This window comes from Hylobates moloch, unplaced genomic scaffold (assembly GCF_009828535.3).
Source record: "Hylobates moloch isolate HMO894 unplaced genomic scaffold, HMol_V3 SCAFFOLD_1, whole genome shotgun sequence".
NCBI lineage: Eukaryota > Metazoa > Chordata > Mammalia > Primates > Hylobatidae > Hylobates > Hylobates moloch.
The window spans coordinates 72910895-72930317 of record NW_026652276.1 but is presented as its reverse complement, the minus strand read 5'-3'; the positions used below and the strand labels follow the sequence as shown (position 1 = coordinate 72930317).

General features: G+C 37.8%; 1 protein-coding gene across 3 annotated transcripts in view; it reads left to right on the top strand.

The window, feature by feature from the left end:
- The window catches only part of PPIG (peptidylprolyl isomerase G), a 57467-nt gene that overhangs the window by 36502 nt on the left and 1542 nt on the right, over positions 1 to 19423 (top strand). For all 3 annotated transcript variants that reach the window (XM_032755453.2, XM_058441297.1, XM_032755455.2), the window contains exons 10-13: positions 13803 to 14016; positions 14799 to 14966; positions 16223 to 16310; positions 19140 to 19276. In XM_032755453.2, the coding sequence (XP_032611344.1) occupies positions 13803 to 14016; positions 14799 to 14966; positions 16223 to 16310; positions 19140 to 19276 (607 nt within the window). The remainder of the gene's footprint in view (positions 1 to 13802; positions 14017 to 14798; positions 14967 to 16222; positions 16311 to 19139; positions 19277 to 19423) is intronic.

Sequence of the window (19423 nt, the reverse complement as noted above, 5' to 3'; positions counted from 1 at the left end):
ATCATGTCATCTGCAAACAGAGACTGTTTGGCTTCCTGTCTTCCTATGTGAATACCCTTTATTTCTTTCTCTTGCCTGATTGCCCTGGCCAGAACTTTCAATACTACGTTGAATAGAAGAGGTGAGAGAGGGCATCCTTGTCTTGTGCCGTTTTCAAAGGGAACGCTTCCAGCTTTTGTCCATTCGGTATGTATTAGCTGTGAGTTTGTCATAAATAGCTCTTATTACTTTGAGATATGTTCCCTCAATACCTAGTTTATTGAGAGTTTTTAGCATGAAGGGCTGTTGAATTTTATCGAAAGCCTTTTACACATCTGTTGAGATAATCATGTGGTTTTTGTCACTGGTTCTGTTTATGTGATGGATTACGTTTATTGATTTATGTATGTTGAACTATTCTTGCATCCCAGAGGTGAAGCCGACTTAATCGTGGTGGATAAGCTTTCTGATGTGCTCTGGCTTCGGTTTGCCAGTATTTTATTGAGGATTTTCCCATCAATATTCATCAGGGATATTGGCCTGAAATTTTCTTTTTTTGTTGTGTCTCTGCCAGGCTTTGGTATCAGGATGATGCTGGCCTCATAAAATGAGTGAGGGAGGAGTCCCCCTTTTTCTATTGTTTGGAATAGTTTCAGAAGGAATGGTACCAGCTCCTCTTTGTACCTCTGGTAGAATTCGGCTGTGAATCCATCTGGTCCTGGGCTTTTTTTGGTTGGTAGTCTATTAATTACTGCCTCAATTTTAGCACTCTTTATTGGTCTATTCAGGGATTCGACTTCTTCCTGGTTTAGTCTTGGAAGGGTGTGTGTGTCTAGGAATTTATCTGTTTCTTCTAGACTTTCTAGTGTATTTGTGTAGAGGTGTTTATAGTATTCTCTGATGGTAGTTTGTATTTCTATGGGATCAGTGGTGATCTCCCCTTTATCATTTTTTATTGTGTCTATTTGATTCTTCCCTCTTTTCTTCTTTGTCTGGCTAGCAGACATCTAGCCAGAATCTATTTTGTTAATCTTTTCAAAAAACCAGCTCCTGGATTCATTGATTTTTTTTTTTTTTTTTTTGAACGGTTTTTTGTTTCTCTTATTTCCTTCGGTTCTGCTCTGATCTTAGGTATTTCTCGTCTTCTGCTAGCTTTTGAAATTTGTTTGCTCTTGCTTCTCTAGTTCTTTTAATTGTGATGTTAGGGTGTCCATTTTAGATCTTTCCCGCTTTCTCCTGTGGGCACTTAGTGCTATAAATTTCCCTCTACACACTGCTTTAAATGTGTCCCAGAGATTCTGGTACGTTGTGTCTTCATTCTCATTGGTTTCAAATAACTTCTTTATTTCTACCTTAATTTCATTATTTATCTGGTAGTCATTCAGGAGCAGGTTGTTTAGTTTCCATGTAGTTGTGTGGTTTTTGAATGAGTTTCTTAATCCTGAGTTCTAATTTGATTACGCTGTGGCCTGAGAGACTGTTTGTTATGATTTCCATTCTTTTGCATTTGCTGAGAAATGTTTTACTTCCAATAATGTGGTCAATTTTTGAATAAGTGTGATGTGGTACTGAGAAGAATGTATATTCTGTTGATTTGGGGTGGAGAGTTCTGTACATGTCTATTAGGTCTACTTGGTCCAGAGCTGAGTTCAAGTCCTGAATATCCTTGTTAATTTTCTGTCTCGTTGATCTAATATTGACAGTGGGGTGTTAAAGTCTCCCACTATTATTGTGTGGGAGTCTATGTCTCTTTGTAGGTCTCTAAGAACTTGCTTTATGAATCTGGGTGCTCCTGTATTGGTGCATATATATTTAGGATAGTTAGCTCTTCTTATTGCATTGATCCCTTTACCATTATGTAATGCCCTCTATTTTTGATTTTTTGAGGAGCCTTCATTCGGTTTTCTGATAATGGCTGTACTGATTTACATTCCCACCAACAGTTTACAAGAGTGTCCTTTTCTTCACATCCTCTCCCTTGTTTTTGTTCTTTGTTTTTTTATAATAGCCATTGTAACAGGTGTGAAGTGCTATCTCAATGTAGTTTTAATTTGCATTCCTTTGATGTTTAATGACACTGAGCATTTTTGCCATATGCCTATTGGCCATTTGTATGTCTTCATTTGAGAAATATCTCTTTAGGCTCTTTTCCCATTTTTAAATCAGGTTGTTTTCTTGCTGATGAGTTGTTTGCATTCCTTATATATTTTGGATATTAACCCATTGTCAGATGTATGGTTTGCAGATATTTTCTCCCATTCCAGAGGTTGTATCTTCACTCTGTTGATTGTTTCTTTGGCTGTGCAGAACCCTCTTAGTTTGATGTAATCCCTTTTGTCTATTTTTGGTTTTTGTTGCCTGTGGTTTTGGGGTCATATCCAGAAAAATCATTGCCCAAACCAATGTCATGGAGCTTTTTCCGTGTGTTTTCTTTTAGTGGTTTTACAGTTGCAAGTCTTATGTTTAAGTCATTAAGCCATTTTTAGTTGATTTTTATATGCATTATAAGAGTCTGATTTTATTTTTTTACATGTGGATATCTAGTTTTTCCAGCACCGTTTATTGAAGAGACTGTCCTTTCCCCATTATGTGTTCTTGGCAATTTTGTTTTTTTAACTGTTTTATCCTACTTCTCATTTTGTTCATTTACCATGAAGTCATTTAACTTTTTCTGGTTATTAATTTGCAATAATCTGCCCTTTTGCTTCCACTGAGTTTTTTTTGTTGTTGTTTTTTGTTTGTTTTTTTAACTGTGGCTGTCTAAATAACCTAGTAAATAAATACTCTAGAGGAAGAGACTCTGGGGCTAGATGGCAATTCAAGAGAGGAAGATAGATTAGGAAACTTTAAGGGAATAAGCTATTTTTTATTTAAGCACTACTTAGATTCAGAAGCATCCTACATGTTTGAGAAACTTACTTAGACCAGAACATTTGATGCTAACATGACCAATTTGATATATTGTCTGAAATGGTAAGAACTTTAAATATTTTAAGTCTTTATATTTGAAATATATGGCTGATACTATTTTATTACAGATAATGGGCTTGACATTCTAAAAGTAATGGAGTGAGATTACCTTCAAACCTGTATAGAAAGCAGTAAAACCTTAAACTCACTCTGTTCTTACTAATCTAGGGAATAATAATATCAGTAATCTAGTTTCTTAGAGTTAGCACATGTGAGAGTCATCTATAATGCTTTCTGATTCTCACAGTAACTCTATAGTATTATATATCCCTATTTTACAGACAAAGATAGTCAAGAAGATTAAGTTCTTTACTGTGTCAGGAAAAGAGACCTCAAACCCAAGTTCAAGAATTAGAGCTTTTTCTGTTATATGTTACTGACTCATTAAAGTTTAAATGTCCTTAAAATTTCTTAAGAATTGCCCTAAGTAGATCATTCTCATCTCGTCTTTTAGGTATACTGATGTCCTCTATAATATTTATAAATAGGTACATTTTGTTTTGTTTTAATTTTAAAACACCCGAGATGGGCATAGAGAAGGCAAAATGATTATTTAAAAAAATTTTTTTTGTCTGCATTCCATTTTGAGTCTGCTAATTTTATTTTCTTCCATGTGATGTCAAATAAATATTTGCAGGTAAATTATTGCAATAAATTATTGCAAGTGTGTGCTTCAGCTCCTGGGATTTCTAGATGTACATGAGACTGGCTATCCTTATTTACAAACAACAAGTGTAATGTATGCCTTTTTTCTTGAAGATTCAGTAAAAAACAACATGTTGAGAATCTTTGAGTAAGATTCTACAAGTGCAATTATTTACATTAAAAAATACTAAAAAAAAAAAATAATAATGTGTAATGATGTTTGTTACTCTAAACCCTGAACCTACTGATGTTTAAACTTTAGAGTGTTTTTAGTACAGTAGGAATATTTTAGCTTAAGGCATTATTCTTCCCAAGTCATCTAGAAAATCTTCATCATTTATTCTCTACTTCACAACTAATTTTTTTTTTTTTTTTTACATATTTTAGTCTTTAAGGACGCTTGTGTTAGGATCTGTTGCCTCCTTATAAAAGTTAAGTGGCCAGGTACGGTGGCTGACACCTGTAATCCCAGCACTTCGTGAGACTGAAGCAGGAGGATCGCTTGAGCCCAGGAGTTTCCGACCAGCCTGGGCAACATTGTGGGACTCTTCTCTACCAAAAAAAAAAAAAAAATTTTTTTTTTTTTTTTTTTTAATTAACCGTCTGTAGTCCCTGCTACTTGGGAGGCTGAGGCAGGAGGATCACTTGAGCCCAGGAGTTCGAGGCTGTAGCCTGGGTGACAGAACAAGGCCCCGTCTCTAAAAAATATATAAGTAAATAAAGTTAAGGATGCTGTGTGGTTTATATATTCAGAAAGAGATTGAGGTAATAAAAGAGTTTTTGGCCAGGCGCTGGCTCACGCCTGTAATCCCAACACTTTGGGAGGCCGAGGTGGACGGATCACTTGAGGTCAGGAGGTCGAGACCAGCCTGGCCAACATGGTGAAACCCTGTCTCTACTAAAAATACAAAAAAAAAAGTTTGCATTTTAAACCATAAACAGTAATCATAGACTGTCTAATAAATTTGTTGTAAAGATTCTTTTGGTATGAAAAGGGCAGTACTTGAATATTTGCCTAAAGGAGGAAGTAAATGAATGTAGCTCTTTATATATTACTTCTTTATAATGTATTGTCATCTGAAGAAATAAATGATGGTTTTGCCCATGCCATTGGGGCCAGGAAGTTGTGCTAAAAATTGATGTAACATCCAACTGTATGTCCCTCAAACTCATGCTAACCTAGCACACCTTGCCCTTATCAGTTTCAGCAATCTGAGATTTGGCCCTTTATTAAGATGTATCTGCCCAGGAGTTTCTAAAAGGTCAGATGTGTTTTGAGCCAGACTTCCAATGGCTACTCTGTTCTGGATCACACTGTGAAAAGAGGAAAAGATCTTTAGTTTAAAAACACACACTTGGGCCCCTGTTATTCCATAATCCTTCAGTTACCATTCAGAACATTGGTCAGAGTAGATTTTGTCATGCATCTTATATATAAGCAGAGCTGTATCTTACATCCACTTAGTAAGTTTGATGGCCTCCTTAAAATAATTAATTGGGAACAGTCAAAAAGCATTGTAACACTGTGGTATTTATCATTATTATATTTAAAACCTTGTATGAGAGATTTACACCTGTTTTTTTTAACTTCCTGAAAGAAAACAAAAGACTTCTGAAGAAATCTGACTGTCTTGGTCCATCTATATATGGTCTTGGTGAGTCTGAGCAATCAATCTTCCTGGGCCTTTCTCTCTTTGCAATTTTGAGATTGGAGATCCTTCTTTTTGTGACTATTTGAGTGTGCCAGAGAAAATTCAAAGTCAAGGAGAGGCCGGGCACGGTGGCTCACGCTTGTAATCCCAGCACTTTGGGAGGCCGAGGTGGGCGGATCACAAGGTCAGGAGATCGAGACCATCCTGGCTAACACGGTGAAACCCCGTCTCTACTAAAAATACAAAAAATTAGCCGGGCGTGGTGGCGGGCGCCTGTAGTCCCAGCTACTCGGAGAGGCTGAGGCAGGAGAATGGCGTGAACCCGGGAGGCGGAGCTTGCAGTGAGCCGAGATCGCGCCACTGCGCTCCAGCCTGGGTGACAGAGCGAGACTCTGTCTCAAAAAAAAAAAATCAAGGAGAAAAACTTTCCAGCAGATGCAGAGATGGAACACTGGAAGCTAATAAAAGCTGCATCCCCTGTAGAGGCTCAGCAAAGAGAAGGGCTGTCAAAAGTCAGAGTGGAGGATAGAACACAGACCAGTACCTTGATTAAGATATTTCCTAGTTTTTCAGGAGCTGACGTGACCTCAGATCATGCTCTTCAGAGTTCACTGCAGTTGTTAACCCATTTATGCCGGAGGTTGCAAGTTTTTTGTGTGAAAAATCAAGATTTTGGCAATGACCTTGAGAAGTAGGATATACATAACTCCCACAAGCTTAGCGTACCAATAATGAAACTAAGAGATGAGAGGATTGCTATGTTACGTAGTACACAGAAACACAAGAACAGAGTTGTGACAACATGGCGGTAAGTAGTTGTATGAGAAGAAATGGCAGGAGGCAGATTGCCTGGCAATACAGAACAAACAGCACAATAGAGGAAGCAGCTGGTGAATCTTGTACTCAGGAGACAAGTGAAGAGGAACACTAGAGATTCATTTCTATGGTGACAGGGTCCCATTTCAGTGTCCTTATTCTGAAAGTAATTTTGGCACTTTTATTAGAAAGGAGATGTTAAACTTAGAAACAGTTCAGGAGATGCGACCCATAATGTGAAATGAAATTGTCTAAAGACCATTTTAGGAATACTTCTGTTATTTATTTCAAATCTTATTTTGATGGTGATTTCAGAATTTCCTTCATTTTCAACATTTCAAGTGAAATTTATTGGTGTAAAATCTGTGGGTCTCAAATAAAAAACAAAGCAGCATTTTCTTACCTTAGGTTTTTATGAATAAAATATTCTGGAGTTATTTCTGGTGTTGTTTTGTTTCTTTGAGACAGTATCTTGCTCTGTTGCCAGGCTGGAGTGCAGTGGTACAGTCATAGTTCACTGCAACCTTGAACTCCTGGGTTCAGGCAATCCTTGCACCTCAGCCTTCCAAATAGCTGGGACTACAGGTGTGCATTGCCACACCTGGCTAATTTTTGTATTTTTGGTGGACACAAGGTCTCGCTATGTTGCCCAGGCGGGTCTCAAATTTCTGGTTCAAGCAATCCTTCTAACTCGACCTCCCAAAGTGCTGGGATTACAGGTATGAGCTATGAAATTTGGTTTTTAACCTTAATATTATACTAGTAAGTTAAATGACTAATTGATAAGGTTACATCACACCATACCCCCAAGTAAAGGTCAGTGAAAAAGTTTGGGAAATCATTCTACATAATAATAAGCAAACTGCATAATCTAAACTAATTAACCAGAAATGGCCCAAGTTGAAAGTGTTATTACTCTTTGTAATTCCTTTTCATCCATTATGATTCTTAACTTGCATTGTGGCTTTTGCTTTTAGTACTATTTCATTTTACCTGAAGGATATTTAGATGCTTGTAAAAGAAACACTGAAATCAATTTTGTGTAAGTAGTTAGGAAGTAGGGTTTTGTTTGTTTGTTTGTTTGTTTGTTTTTGAGATGGAGTCTCGTGCTGTCGCCCAGGCTGGAGTGCAGTGGTGCGTTCTCGGCTCACTGCAAGCTCCACCTCCCTGGTTCACGCGATTCTCCTGCCTCAGCCTCCCTAGTAGCTAGGACTACAGGCGCCTGCCACGACGCCCAGCTAATTTCTTTTTGTATTTTTAGTAGAGATGGGGTTTCACCATGTTAGCCAGGATGGTCTCGGTCTTCTGACCTCATGATCCGCCCGCCTCGGCCTCCCAGAGTGCTAGGATTACAGGCATGAGCCACCATGCCCAGCCAGAAGTAGGTTTTTTGAAGAGTCAGCTGAAAACAACTGTTGCCGTATTTGGAATTTAAAATTTTAATTTGAAAATATTATAATTGAGAAATTATTGTATATATTTATGGTATACAGCGTGACGTTATGATACATGTATACAATGCAGAATGATTAAATCAAGCTATTTAACATAGCTGTCACCTCAAATACTATTTTTGTGGTCAGAAATTTGAAATTTACTATCTCAGGAATTTTGAAATGTACAATACGTTACTATTAACTGTTCTCACCATGCTATGAAAATAGATCTCAACAGGCCGGGCGCAGTAGCTCACGCTTGTAATCCCAGCACTTTGGGAGGCTGAGGCGGGCGGATCACGAGGTCAGGAGATCGAGACCACAGTGAAACCCAGTCTCTACTAAAAATACAAAAAATTAGCCGGGCGTGGTGGCGGGCGCCTGTAGTCCCAGCTACTCAGAGAGGCTGAGGCAGGAGAATGGCGTGAACCTGGGAGGCGGAGCTTGCAGTGAGCCGAGATTGCGCCACTGCACTCCAGCCTGGGTGACAGAGCGAGACTCTGTCTCAAAAAAAAGAAAAAAAAGAAAATAGATTTCAACAAACTTATTCTTCCTGTCTTAACTAAAACTTTGTACCCTAAAAATTTAATACATTTATTTGGTTCGAAATTTAGAAAGTATAAAAGGATAATCTGTGAAAATCTGTATCCATGAGTTTCCATTCTCACATTTTGTACATTATTCCATGTGTGTGTGAATGTTGATCATGTAGAATGAATGTCCTAGAAATGGAATTGCCAGTTTACAGAGGTCGTGCATTTGTAATTGGTAGACACTGCTACCAGGATATAAGAGGATAAGTTGCCCTACACCCTGTATAAAACTACATATTATTGTAAACTCTTTCACCTTTGCCAGCCTAATGGATTTTTTTTTTAACAAATGCTAGTTTCAATTAGCATTTCTCTGAGGAGTGTGATGTTAGTGTCTCCTTAAGAGCTATTTATGTTTCTTTTTGTATGAACAGATTGTTGCTTCCTTTACCCCCTATTATTTACCATTCTTTTGTTCTTCCTTTCTGAAGTTCAAGCCTCCTCCTGCTATTTCCTTTCTCTTTGGAGAACTTCCTGTAACCAATTTTTTTTTTAAGGTTAGGTCTACTGGTGACAAATTATTCTAGTTTTCTGAAAATGTCTTTATTTCATCAGGGTTTAGGGGATGGTTTCAGGATGAAACTGTTCCACCTCAGATCATCAGGCATAAACGTTTTTAATAAGGAGTGCTCAGCCTAGATCCCTCATATGCACACTTCACAATAGGGTTTGTGCTCCTCTGAAAATCTAATGCTGTCACTGATCTGACAGGAGGTGGACCTCCAGTGGTAGGGCTTGCTTGCCTGCCACTCACCTTCTGCTGTGTGACCTGGTTCCTAACAGGCTGCGGATCAGTACCAGGGACCATGACTCTTCATCTCCATGTTCTGACATTACATTGACTATGTATGTCGGTATACTGTTCAGTTAAATATTACTTGTGACTTTGAGAAGGATACAGTTTCAATCATATTCTCAATATGCCTTAATCATATTTTAAAATTTAGGTTAACATACATTCTGAAACTCAAGCCACAGTCTTACAGAATCAATATTGATATTGTGAAATCTCCCAATTTTTTGCCTTTTTACCCTTCTGTCCTTTAATGCCATCTCTTTCTCAATTATTTTCTCTCATTTTTTTTTCTGAGCAGACTTAAACAAAAAGGAATGTAAATTAAATTTGCCAAATATCAAAAGAGAGGAACTTTATATTTTTTATTTTTTTGAAACGGAGTCTCAGTCTGTTTCCCAGGCTGGAGTGCAGTGATGCAATCTCAGCTCACTGCAACCTCCGCCTCCCAGTTCAAGAGATTCTCTGCCTCAGCCTCCCAAGTAGCTGGGATTACAGGTACCGTTTACCACACTCAGCTAATTTTTGTATTTTTAGTAGAGATAGGGGTTCACCATGTGGGCCAGGCTGGTCTTGAACTCCTGACTTCAGGTGTTCTGCCTGCTTTGGCCTTCCAAAGTGCTGGGATTATAGGCATGAGCCACCACTCTCCACTGAACTTTTTAATCTTAGAGCTTTTTTATTTGTTAAATTGCAACAGAGTCTCACTCTGTTGCCCAGGCTGGAGTGCAGTGGTGCAATCTCAGCTCACTGCAACCTCTGCCTCCCGGTTCAAGTGATTCTCTTGCCTCAGCCTTCCGAGTAGCTGGAAGTACAGGTGCCCATCACCATGCCTGGTTAATTTTTGTATCTCTAGTAGAGGCAGGGTTTCACCATGTTGGCCAGGCTGGTCTCGAACTCCTGGCTTCAGGTGATCTGCCTGCTTTGGTGTCCCAAAGTGCTAGGATGACAGGTGTGAGCCACCACCATGCCTGGCCTATTTTCCTCTTATAGTTAATGTTTTCTGATTCTCGGGCAGATTATATTCCTATAAAAACAGTTATAAATCTCTTTCTGGCCTTCCATTTCATTTATTTACTTTGAGAAGGAGTCTCGCTTTGTCTCCCAGGCTGGATTGCAGTGGTGCAGTCTTGGCTTACTGCAGTCTCCACCTTTGGGGTTCAAGCAATTCTCGTACCTCAGCCTCCCTAGTAGCTGTGATTACGCGTGTGCACCACCACACCTGGCTAATTTTTGTATTTTTAGTAGAGACAGTTTTGCCATGTTGGCCAGGCTGGTCTCCAACTCCTGACCTCAACCGATCCACCAGCCTTGGCCTCCCAAAGTGGTGGGATTACAGGCATGAGCCACTGCACTCGGACTTTTCATTTCATCATGTTACCTTGCTTCACTAGAATGTTTTCTTCAAAAGTGATATGTAAATTAAATAATTGTTTATGAAATGTATTTAATACACTTGGTAAGTGGGCTTGCTGTTGTGTGGTATGGTTTTTTGTTGTTGTTGTTGTTGTTTTGGAGACAGGTTCTCATGCTGTTCCCCAGGCTAGAATGCAGTGGTGTGATCATGGCTCACTGCAGCCTCGACCTCCCAGGCTCAAGTGATTCTCCCCACTCAGCCTCCCAAAGTGCTGGGATTACAGGCATGAGAAGCCATGCCCCTACCCAGTGGGCTTGCTTTTTTTTTTTTTTTTTTAATTTCAAACACTAAATGGGCTTGCTTTTTTTTTTTTTTTTTGAGACGGAGTCTCACTCTGTCGCCCAGGCTGGAGTGCAGTGGCGCAATCTCAGCTCACTGCAAGCTCTGCCTCCCGGGTTCACGCCATTCTCCTGCCTCAGCCTCTCTGAGTAGCTGGGACTACAGACGCCCGCCACCATGCCTGGCTTGCTTTTAAAGTAAATCAACTGTGATGTATTTCTCATAGGAAAGAATCTCAGTGCAAAATAAATAGAAATCAGAACTGATGATTAAAGCTTTGTTAATTGTGGGGTAAAGAGTTACCATATTTTAACAAGTATATTTTATGTTTAAGTGTAGTATTTTTATTTTCTTGCACAATTTTATGTTTTTATTTCATTATGAATTTATTTTCTTTGTTAGATTTCCTGAAAATTTGTTTTTTTCCCCCTGCATATCCCTCAGGTTTTTTAGTTTAGCATATATAAGTAGATTTTTCAGGTTATATGTTTTTTCATACCCGCTCTGTCTCACCAGCAGCATTGGTATTGGATTCAGGTTAACAGTTGGGCTCATGAGACAAAATTAGCTTCACCAGGCACTAAGGTTACTTACCCTTAAGAAAGGATATAGGGCAGGAAACGGCATGGCTGGTACATCAACAGCATAGAGGCGCTCTCATGATTTCCAGGCACAGCTTGCATATATCCCAAACATCTCACACTTGATAATGTACATGTTCCTTAGAAACACAACTGGGTAAGGAAGGATTATCTTAGTTCAGTGAAGCCATTACATCTACGGTCTCTTCAGCTTTTATACCTTGTTCCCATTCTCAAGTGCAGCAACATCTCATCAGTACTGGAAAAGCAATCTGCACAGTGAACCAGAAGTCCTTGGTCAAATACAAGTAACTTCAGCCAGATTTTCATGTATCTTGGGTTTAATATATTCCTATAAATTATCAGTTACAAATTTCTAGGATGATTCAGGCACAGCAGCACATGTGCCTGTAGTCCTAGCTACTCAGGAGGCTGAGATAAAGAGGATTACTTGAGCCCAGGAGTTTGAGGCCAGCCTGTGCAACATAGCAAGACCCCATCTTCATAAATAAAAAGGCTAGGCATGGTAGCCCACACCTGTAATCCCAACACTTACGGGGGTTGAGGCAGGAGGATCCCTTGAGCCCAGGAGTTCGAGACTAGCCTAGGCAACATAGGGAGAACTTGTCTCTACAAAAATAAAAATTAAAATTAAAAAAATTAGCAGGGCATGGTGGCATACACCTGTGTTCCCAGTTACTCAGGAGGCTGAGGCAGAAGTATCACTTTGAGCCTGGGAGGTGAACACTGCAATGAGCTATGATCTGCACTCTAGCCTGGGCAACAGAGCAAGACCCTGTCTCCAAAAAAAAAAAAAAAAAAAGGCAAGGATAAATTTGCCAAATATCAAATCTTCAGATGTTCCTGAGGCTAAGGTGGGGCTAAAGGAAAGGTCACAAATCAGCTGTTAACCCTTTCAACTAAGGTTCTGTAACCAAACAGCCAACAGATAATCCAAAGATATATTTTCTTTGTTTTCCTTGACTTTTTATTATGGAACATACTAATTTATACACAAGTGAATAAAATAGTATAACAAACACTTGTTCTTTACCTAGCTTCAGGAGTTTATTTATGGCCAATCTTGTTTTACCCATCACTAGCTACTTTTCCCTTTCTTATTATTTTGAAACAAATTCCAGGCATAATATTTTATCAATAAACGTTATTTCTAAAAGATGATTCTTAAAAACAATACCATAATGATACACACATACACATTCCTAAATATAAAAAATCCTGACAGTGTTCTGATTGTAATTGTTTCATTAATGTTAATTAATTTTTTGTTGTGTGAATCAATCCAAATAAAGTTGAGACATTGAAATTGGTCTTGTAAGTTGTGTTTTGTTTTTTAATAAATTCTCTCACCATCTTGTTTTATGTTTCCTTGAAATGTATTTCTCAGAAAAGGTAGGTCATTTGTCATGTAGCATTTTCTATAATTGAACATACTGGATTTTACTAATTGAGTACTTACTATGTTATGTAATGTTGATCAGATACAGTTGTGACTTGAAGAAATTCCTTTTAATGAAAACAGGAGTCACACAGGACAAGCTGTCTCTGTGTTCTGCAGCAGCCATGGGTTATCAGTGCCTCACAAGAAGTTGTAAAACAATGATATTTTAACACTATAATTTCTTTTTCATTAATTCCTGGAATGCTGCTGACAAAGAGCTATTTCCCTTCATCTATTTCATTAGCCAGTGGTGCAGTTTGTACCAGAAAGGCAGGATAAATGCTTTATACTTTATGAGTATCACTATGAACTAATGTATTTCTAATACAATCTGATACATCTCAATTTATTGTAGTTCTCATCTATATATCAATATTGTCCCATCTTTGGCCCCGGTTAGCCTCTTCAAATCCACCATGATTTGAATGAGTATACCTTTAGATGGGTCAAGCTCCTCCCAATTTGTAGTATCCTCTTCTAATTTTTGTTATATTACACCTTCTAGCTTCACTTATTTATATTAATTGACTGATCCTTTAAACTCTGAGTTTTTTTTTTTACCCTTTTTAAAGTTACTGCTTCCTTAACTGAAATAAAATTTCAATTTAAAATGACTTTTTGTAGAGTCCCCAAAACATTCTATTCATCATGGGCAATTGACTTCCCTCTGTTATGAGTCTCCTCTTGAGCTAAATTTCTTAATTATTAGAAGACTGCTTGGGCATTGAAATATAAGCCCATGCCAATGAAATCCATTTCTTATCTCTCCATGTTTCTGTAAAGCAGTTTTTCTGTTATTTCCCTGCACTAGTTCTGCCAATCTTGATAATAAGAGGAAAAGTGGAAAACTACAAGATTAGAACGTGGGACTCTTCATTGTTATTCTGTGCTTTTAAAAAAATTTCTTATTCAGATGTTTGCCGACATTAGTTTAGCATTTTAGACTCACCTATTTTTTAAAGTTCTTTAGATTAATAGATACAACTTTGACCAATGAATTCTGGAGATCTGGATTCTAATCCTGAGTCTTGGACTCCTTTCCTGTACTTTCCAGTTCACATAGCTGGATGATCTAAGTGCTAAATACTGAACTTAGTGAGAATCTGCAGAAAATTTAAATCTCCTTCCACAAAGTTTGTCTAAAAATTGTTGATCAAAACCTTTTTGTTTTTATTAAAGTTAAGAAAGAAGAAAAGAAAAGGCATAAATCATCATCATCTTCCTCCTCCTCATCTAGTGACTCAGATAGCTCAAGTGATTCTCAGTCCTCTTCTGATTCCTCTGATTCTGAAAGTGCTTCTGAAGAGAAATCAAAGAAAAGAAAAAAGAAACATCGGAAAAATTCCCGAAAACACAAGAAAGAAAAGAAGAAGCGAAAGAAAAGCAAGAAGAGGTCTTAATTTTACTTTTCTAATGCTAGCTTTATATTCTGATTCCCTTTTTGTAAATAAATCTGTTAGAATTTTGGGTCAATTACATGAAACTGTTAAAATAGTGAGAAATATAGCATGGAGCATAAGACTTTTGATATTCCACAGTCTATAGATTAAATTTTGGGTACGTTCATTTTCTTTTGAAACAAAACCTATCAGTTCATTTTTTTGTGTACTCAATGAAATGATGGCTTTAGTGTGTTACAGATTTGTGTGTTTTATAGGAGGATTATGGGATTTATGAAAATTGCAGAAAACCACCAATTGTTTTTCCTATTTTCAGTAGCAGTCCCCTTTGCTCTTATGATAGCATAAGGGTAGAAAGCAGATAATGTCAGCGTATTTTACTTTCTTTTCCATTTTGTTTGAAATAATCTGTGTTTGTACTAAAACTTGTCTTCATCTGCCTATGCCTCAAATGCAATTAATTTCTTTACCCATGTTTTAAAGTATTTTAAATTTATCAGAGTGCATTGCTCACATAGTTTCATATTTTTTATCCATTTTGTAGGAAAATATTTTTTGAGAGTGTGATAATCGAAACGTTTTGTTTTGTTTGTTTTTTGATTGGTTAGTTGGTTTGTCAGAGGAATAGAAGATTTTTCCCATGCGATCACATCTTTGGTAAGGACAGGATGTTTATATTATAGTGATATAAAGGAAAGAAATACTAACAATTGGATACTTCCGTAAGGACATAATAACCAACTGTAACTTGTTTTGTGTGTTTCTGTCTGTTAAGTGCATCTAGTGAGAGTGAAGCTGAAAATATTGAAGCACAACCCCAGTCTACTGTCCGTCCAGAAGAGATCCCTCCTATACCTGAAAATAGATTCCTAATGAGAAAAAGTCCTCCTAAAGCTGATGAGAAGGAAAGGAAAAACAGAGAGAGAGAAAGAGAAAGAGAGTGGTATGTGAATGTGTATATTTTGTCTTACATGGTTTACCATAGAACTTTTCTTTTTAAAAAGTTAATTATTTTAAACAAGATTTAATTGGCGACCTTGTCCCAAGATTGAAATCTTTTTTATAAAAGATTTTATAAAATGTTCTTCCGCAAAGTTCTTTTTTGCCAACCACATAACTAGAAAGGGAAATTGACTGAAATTACAAGTAGATTCTGAAGTAAAATTACACATAATAAACACTAACACAAAAAAGAGATGTTAAGCAGCATTCCAAGCCAATAACAAGATGCTGTTTAACCAGTAAAACATGATAGTGTTTTATAGTGTTATTCGTGTACATTAAACTCTTAAGCAAGTAAGAACCTTGGTTTTTCAGTTTGTCTAATAGGAAAAACTGCTGTTTTCCTTACTTGGTTTACAATATTGTAATAAAAATTGGTGTCATGTTCAAATCCTGAAAAAAGCTTGCTACTTAAATCTACATTATTAATATATGTAATGCTAATGGTTCTTTATCAGTCATTTTAATAACTATGTCCAGGCTGGGCGCAGTGGCTCACGCCTGTAATCCCAGCACTTTGTAATCCCAGCACTTCGGGAGGCTGAGGCGGGCAGATCACGAGGTCAGGAGATGGAGACCATCCTGGCTAACACGGTGAAACCCCGTCTCTACTAAAAATACAAAAAATTAGCCGGGTGTGGTGGCGGGCGCCTGTAGTCCCAGCTACTCAGGAGGCTGAGGCAGGAGAATGGCATAAGTAAACCCGGGAGGTGGAGCTTGCAGTGAGCCGAGATCACAGCACTGCACTCCAGCCTGAGTGACAGAGTGAGACTCCGTCTCAAAAATAATTAATAATAATAATAACTATGTCCAAAAGTAGAAAAAGTAATATTGAAATCTTTCTCTTAGTTATGATCAGAAATACATTGTCATAATACAAATAATAAAATTCTTGGCCAGACATAGTGGCTCACACCTATAATCCCAGCACTTTGGGAGGCCAAGGTGGGCAGATCACTTGAGCCACCAAGCCCAGCTAATTTTTTGTATTTATACTAGAGACGGGATTTTACTGTGTTAGCCAGGATGGTCTCAATCTCCTGACCTCATGATCCGCCCACCTCGGCCTCCCAAAGTGCTGGGATTACAGGCATGAGCCACCGCTCCCAGCCCAGATTCATTTTTATTAAAGTAACATGTCTGGCCAACAAAAGTTTTTTAAAAAAATGTGTTAACTTTCTCTTTGCTTCCTTCTAGTAATCCACCTAACTCCCAGCCTGCTTCATACCAGAGACGACTTTTAGTTACTAGATCTGGCAGGAAAATTAAAGGAAGAGGACCAAGGGTAGGTGATTCTTTCCCCAGAGATCTTCACAGTATTGCATTTGTCTTCCTTAAATAATTTTAGGGTGTTTCTTAAATATCATTTTAATGTGCAAGTAACTAAAATTTAGGGGAGATGCAGGCATTAAATTATATATTCTCTTTCTTAAGCAGCTTCTGTATGTTGGTACTTCCCAACAGAAAATCCATGAGATATGAATAGATTTTACATTTACATGGTATAAAATGGGATCTTGGTCTTTCTTGTCTCCCTTGTTACTTTGCAATCACTGTATCTCTATTCTTGTTAAAAATAAATAAAAATTAACCTTATTCTTGTATTTTATTCTTTTTTATTTACTAGAGTGTCCTCATCAGAATTTAAATATCTTGTGCTTTCAAAACTTTATAGAAACTTGGCTACACTTTTCTGTCTTAGGTCTTCACTTCCTACTTATTCCTCAAGCATTTTAGTTGTCTTCCACTACCGTTGTTCTGCTGAAAACAGCACTTGATACATAATTAGCTCCATGTCACAAATTCCAGTGGATGCTTTTCAGTCTTCATCTTAATCTTGCTCCTTGTAATATTCTTTCCACTTTTTTTTTTCTTTGAGATGGAGTCTCAATCTGTTGTCCAGGCTGGAGTGCAGTGGCATGATCTTGGCTCACTGCAACCTCTGCCTCCCAGGTTCAAGCAGTCCTTCTGCCTCAGCTCCCCCTAGTAGCTGGGATTACAGGCACATGCCACCATGCCTGGCTAATTTTTGTATTTTTAGTAGATATGGGGTTTCACCATGTTGGCCAGGCTGGTCTCAAAACTCCTGACCTCAGGTGATCCACTTGCCTGAGACAGGGTCTCACTTTTCACCCATGCTGGAGTGCAGTGGTACAATCAAGGATCACTGCAGCCTCAACCTTCCAGTCTCAAGCAATCCTCCTACCTCAGCCTCCCAAGTATCTGGGACTACAGGTGTGCACCACCACATCTGGCTAATTTTTGTATTTTTTTTGTAAAAATGGGGTTTCGTCATGTTGCCCAGACTGGTCTTGAATTCCTGAGCTCAAGCGATCTGCCTGCCTCAGCCTCCCAAAGTCCTAGAATTACAGGCATGAGCCACCGTGTCCAGCCATTTACCTAACCTTTAAATACTGTAGTACCTCAGGGTTCCCATTCAACTCTTCTCACACTGCATATACTCCTTGAGCAATCTCATGACTCCCATGGCTGGTAACTCAAATTTTTGTCTGCATTTTTCAGCTCCAAAGACTCATTTGACTAATGAGTACCTCACACTCGGTTTTTACGAAGTTGAGGACAAGCTCTTCCTCTTCAAATCTGAACCTTCTTTAGGTTACTGATTTTAGTGACTGGCACCACCACCTGTGCAGTTCCTTCCCAAGAATAATCTGATTCTCCCCTTTCGGTTTATACCTTAGCTATGCAAGTAACTTAACTATGGTAAGATACATGAATATATCTTACCCATCACCAAATACTGTCATTTCTGCCTCCTAAATATTCAGAAATTCATGTTTTTCAAGCTTTACCCCTGCTATGTTAATTGAGCTCCATCATATTGTCTGAGCTGTCGATTTTGATAGTTCTCAATTTTTTAAATCTCAGTACCTCTTTCATGTTAAAAATTACTGAGGACCCAAAAGAACTTTTGTTGGTGTGGGTTATATCTGTCAATATTTACTCTTTTAGGAATTAGTACTGAGAAATACTGAAAACATAAGAATATATAAGCACACCTTCCATTAGCTGTGAAAGTAATGATATCAAAACATGTAAACTGAATAACCCTATTGTATGACAAAGAATGAAAATGGAAAAGGCAAATATTGTGATATTATTATGAAAATAGTTTTGACCCCCGAGTCTGTAGATCCTAGATCCCACTTTGAGATTCACTGTCTAATCTTTTTTTAAAAATAGTAGCCAGAATTGTCATTTAAAAATGAAAGTCTGATTTTTGTGCCACTCCTTTACCATTGATCTTAGGGTAAATCCAAAATAACTATGATGGCCTACGGCACTTCACAGAACCTAGTCCTTGCTTACCTCATCAATGTTATGTAGTACTACTTTCCCTTGCAATTTTTAGCTTTGGCCATATTTGGTCTGTCTTCTCATCATTTCTAAAGCATGCTATGTTTCTTCTTAACTCAGAACCTTCCTGTCAGCATCTTTTCCCTTTTCCTTTTATGCCCATTCTGTTATAGCTGCATATATGTTTAACATATGTAATTATATGTTCATTCACATGCTCTCCAAGTCCTGTAGAATATAAGTTCCAGGAAAGCACACCTCATATCTTGGCTCACTAATGTTCTCTCAGTATGTAGTAGAGTGTTTGGTCATCCTAAGGGTTGCATAAGCGAACATCTACACATTTACTCTGTTTTCCCCACAATATGAGAAATATTTGTTTTGAAATATTAAGTATATATAACATTTAGATTGGAACTTGGCAACTTATAAGTTGCTCTAGCATTACTTGGATAGGACTCTTCCATGGAGCAGACACGTATGGCTAGCGGCTAAAGTTTTTGTGATTAATGTTTCTTGGAATTTGCAACATGACAACTTTTCTCTGCCTCATTGATTTCCTACGTGAAAATTGGGAAATTTTAGTAATTTTCAGGGCATAGAAATATCAGATGTTTTATTTTAACCTAGAAACATATACTTTTAAGCTACTGTTATAATGCTTTTTATATATTTTTTATTTTGTACCCCTTACTACCTCCTGGCCCTCACCCCAGTACTTCCCTCCCTCCCAGCACCCATGCGAGTCCCTCTATACTTTTATACATTAATTTTTCCCCATTTTAATTTCCTTTAGCGTTATCGAACTCCTTCCAGATCCAGATCAAGGGATCGTTTCAGACGTAGTGAGACTCCTCCACATTGGAGGCAAGAGATGCAGAGAGCTCAAAGAATGAGGGTATCAAGTGGTGAAAGATGGATCAAGGGGGATAAGTAAGATTTAACTATTATTATTTCAAATGTAATGATAAGTATTCGTTTTTACTATTACACATAAAGTTATTGTCGTTTTAATTATTGCTGAATACCTTAAGAAAAGTAGAATATCATTTTAGCTAATAATATCTACAATTCTTTTCC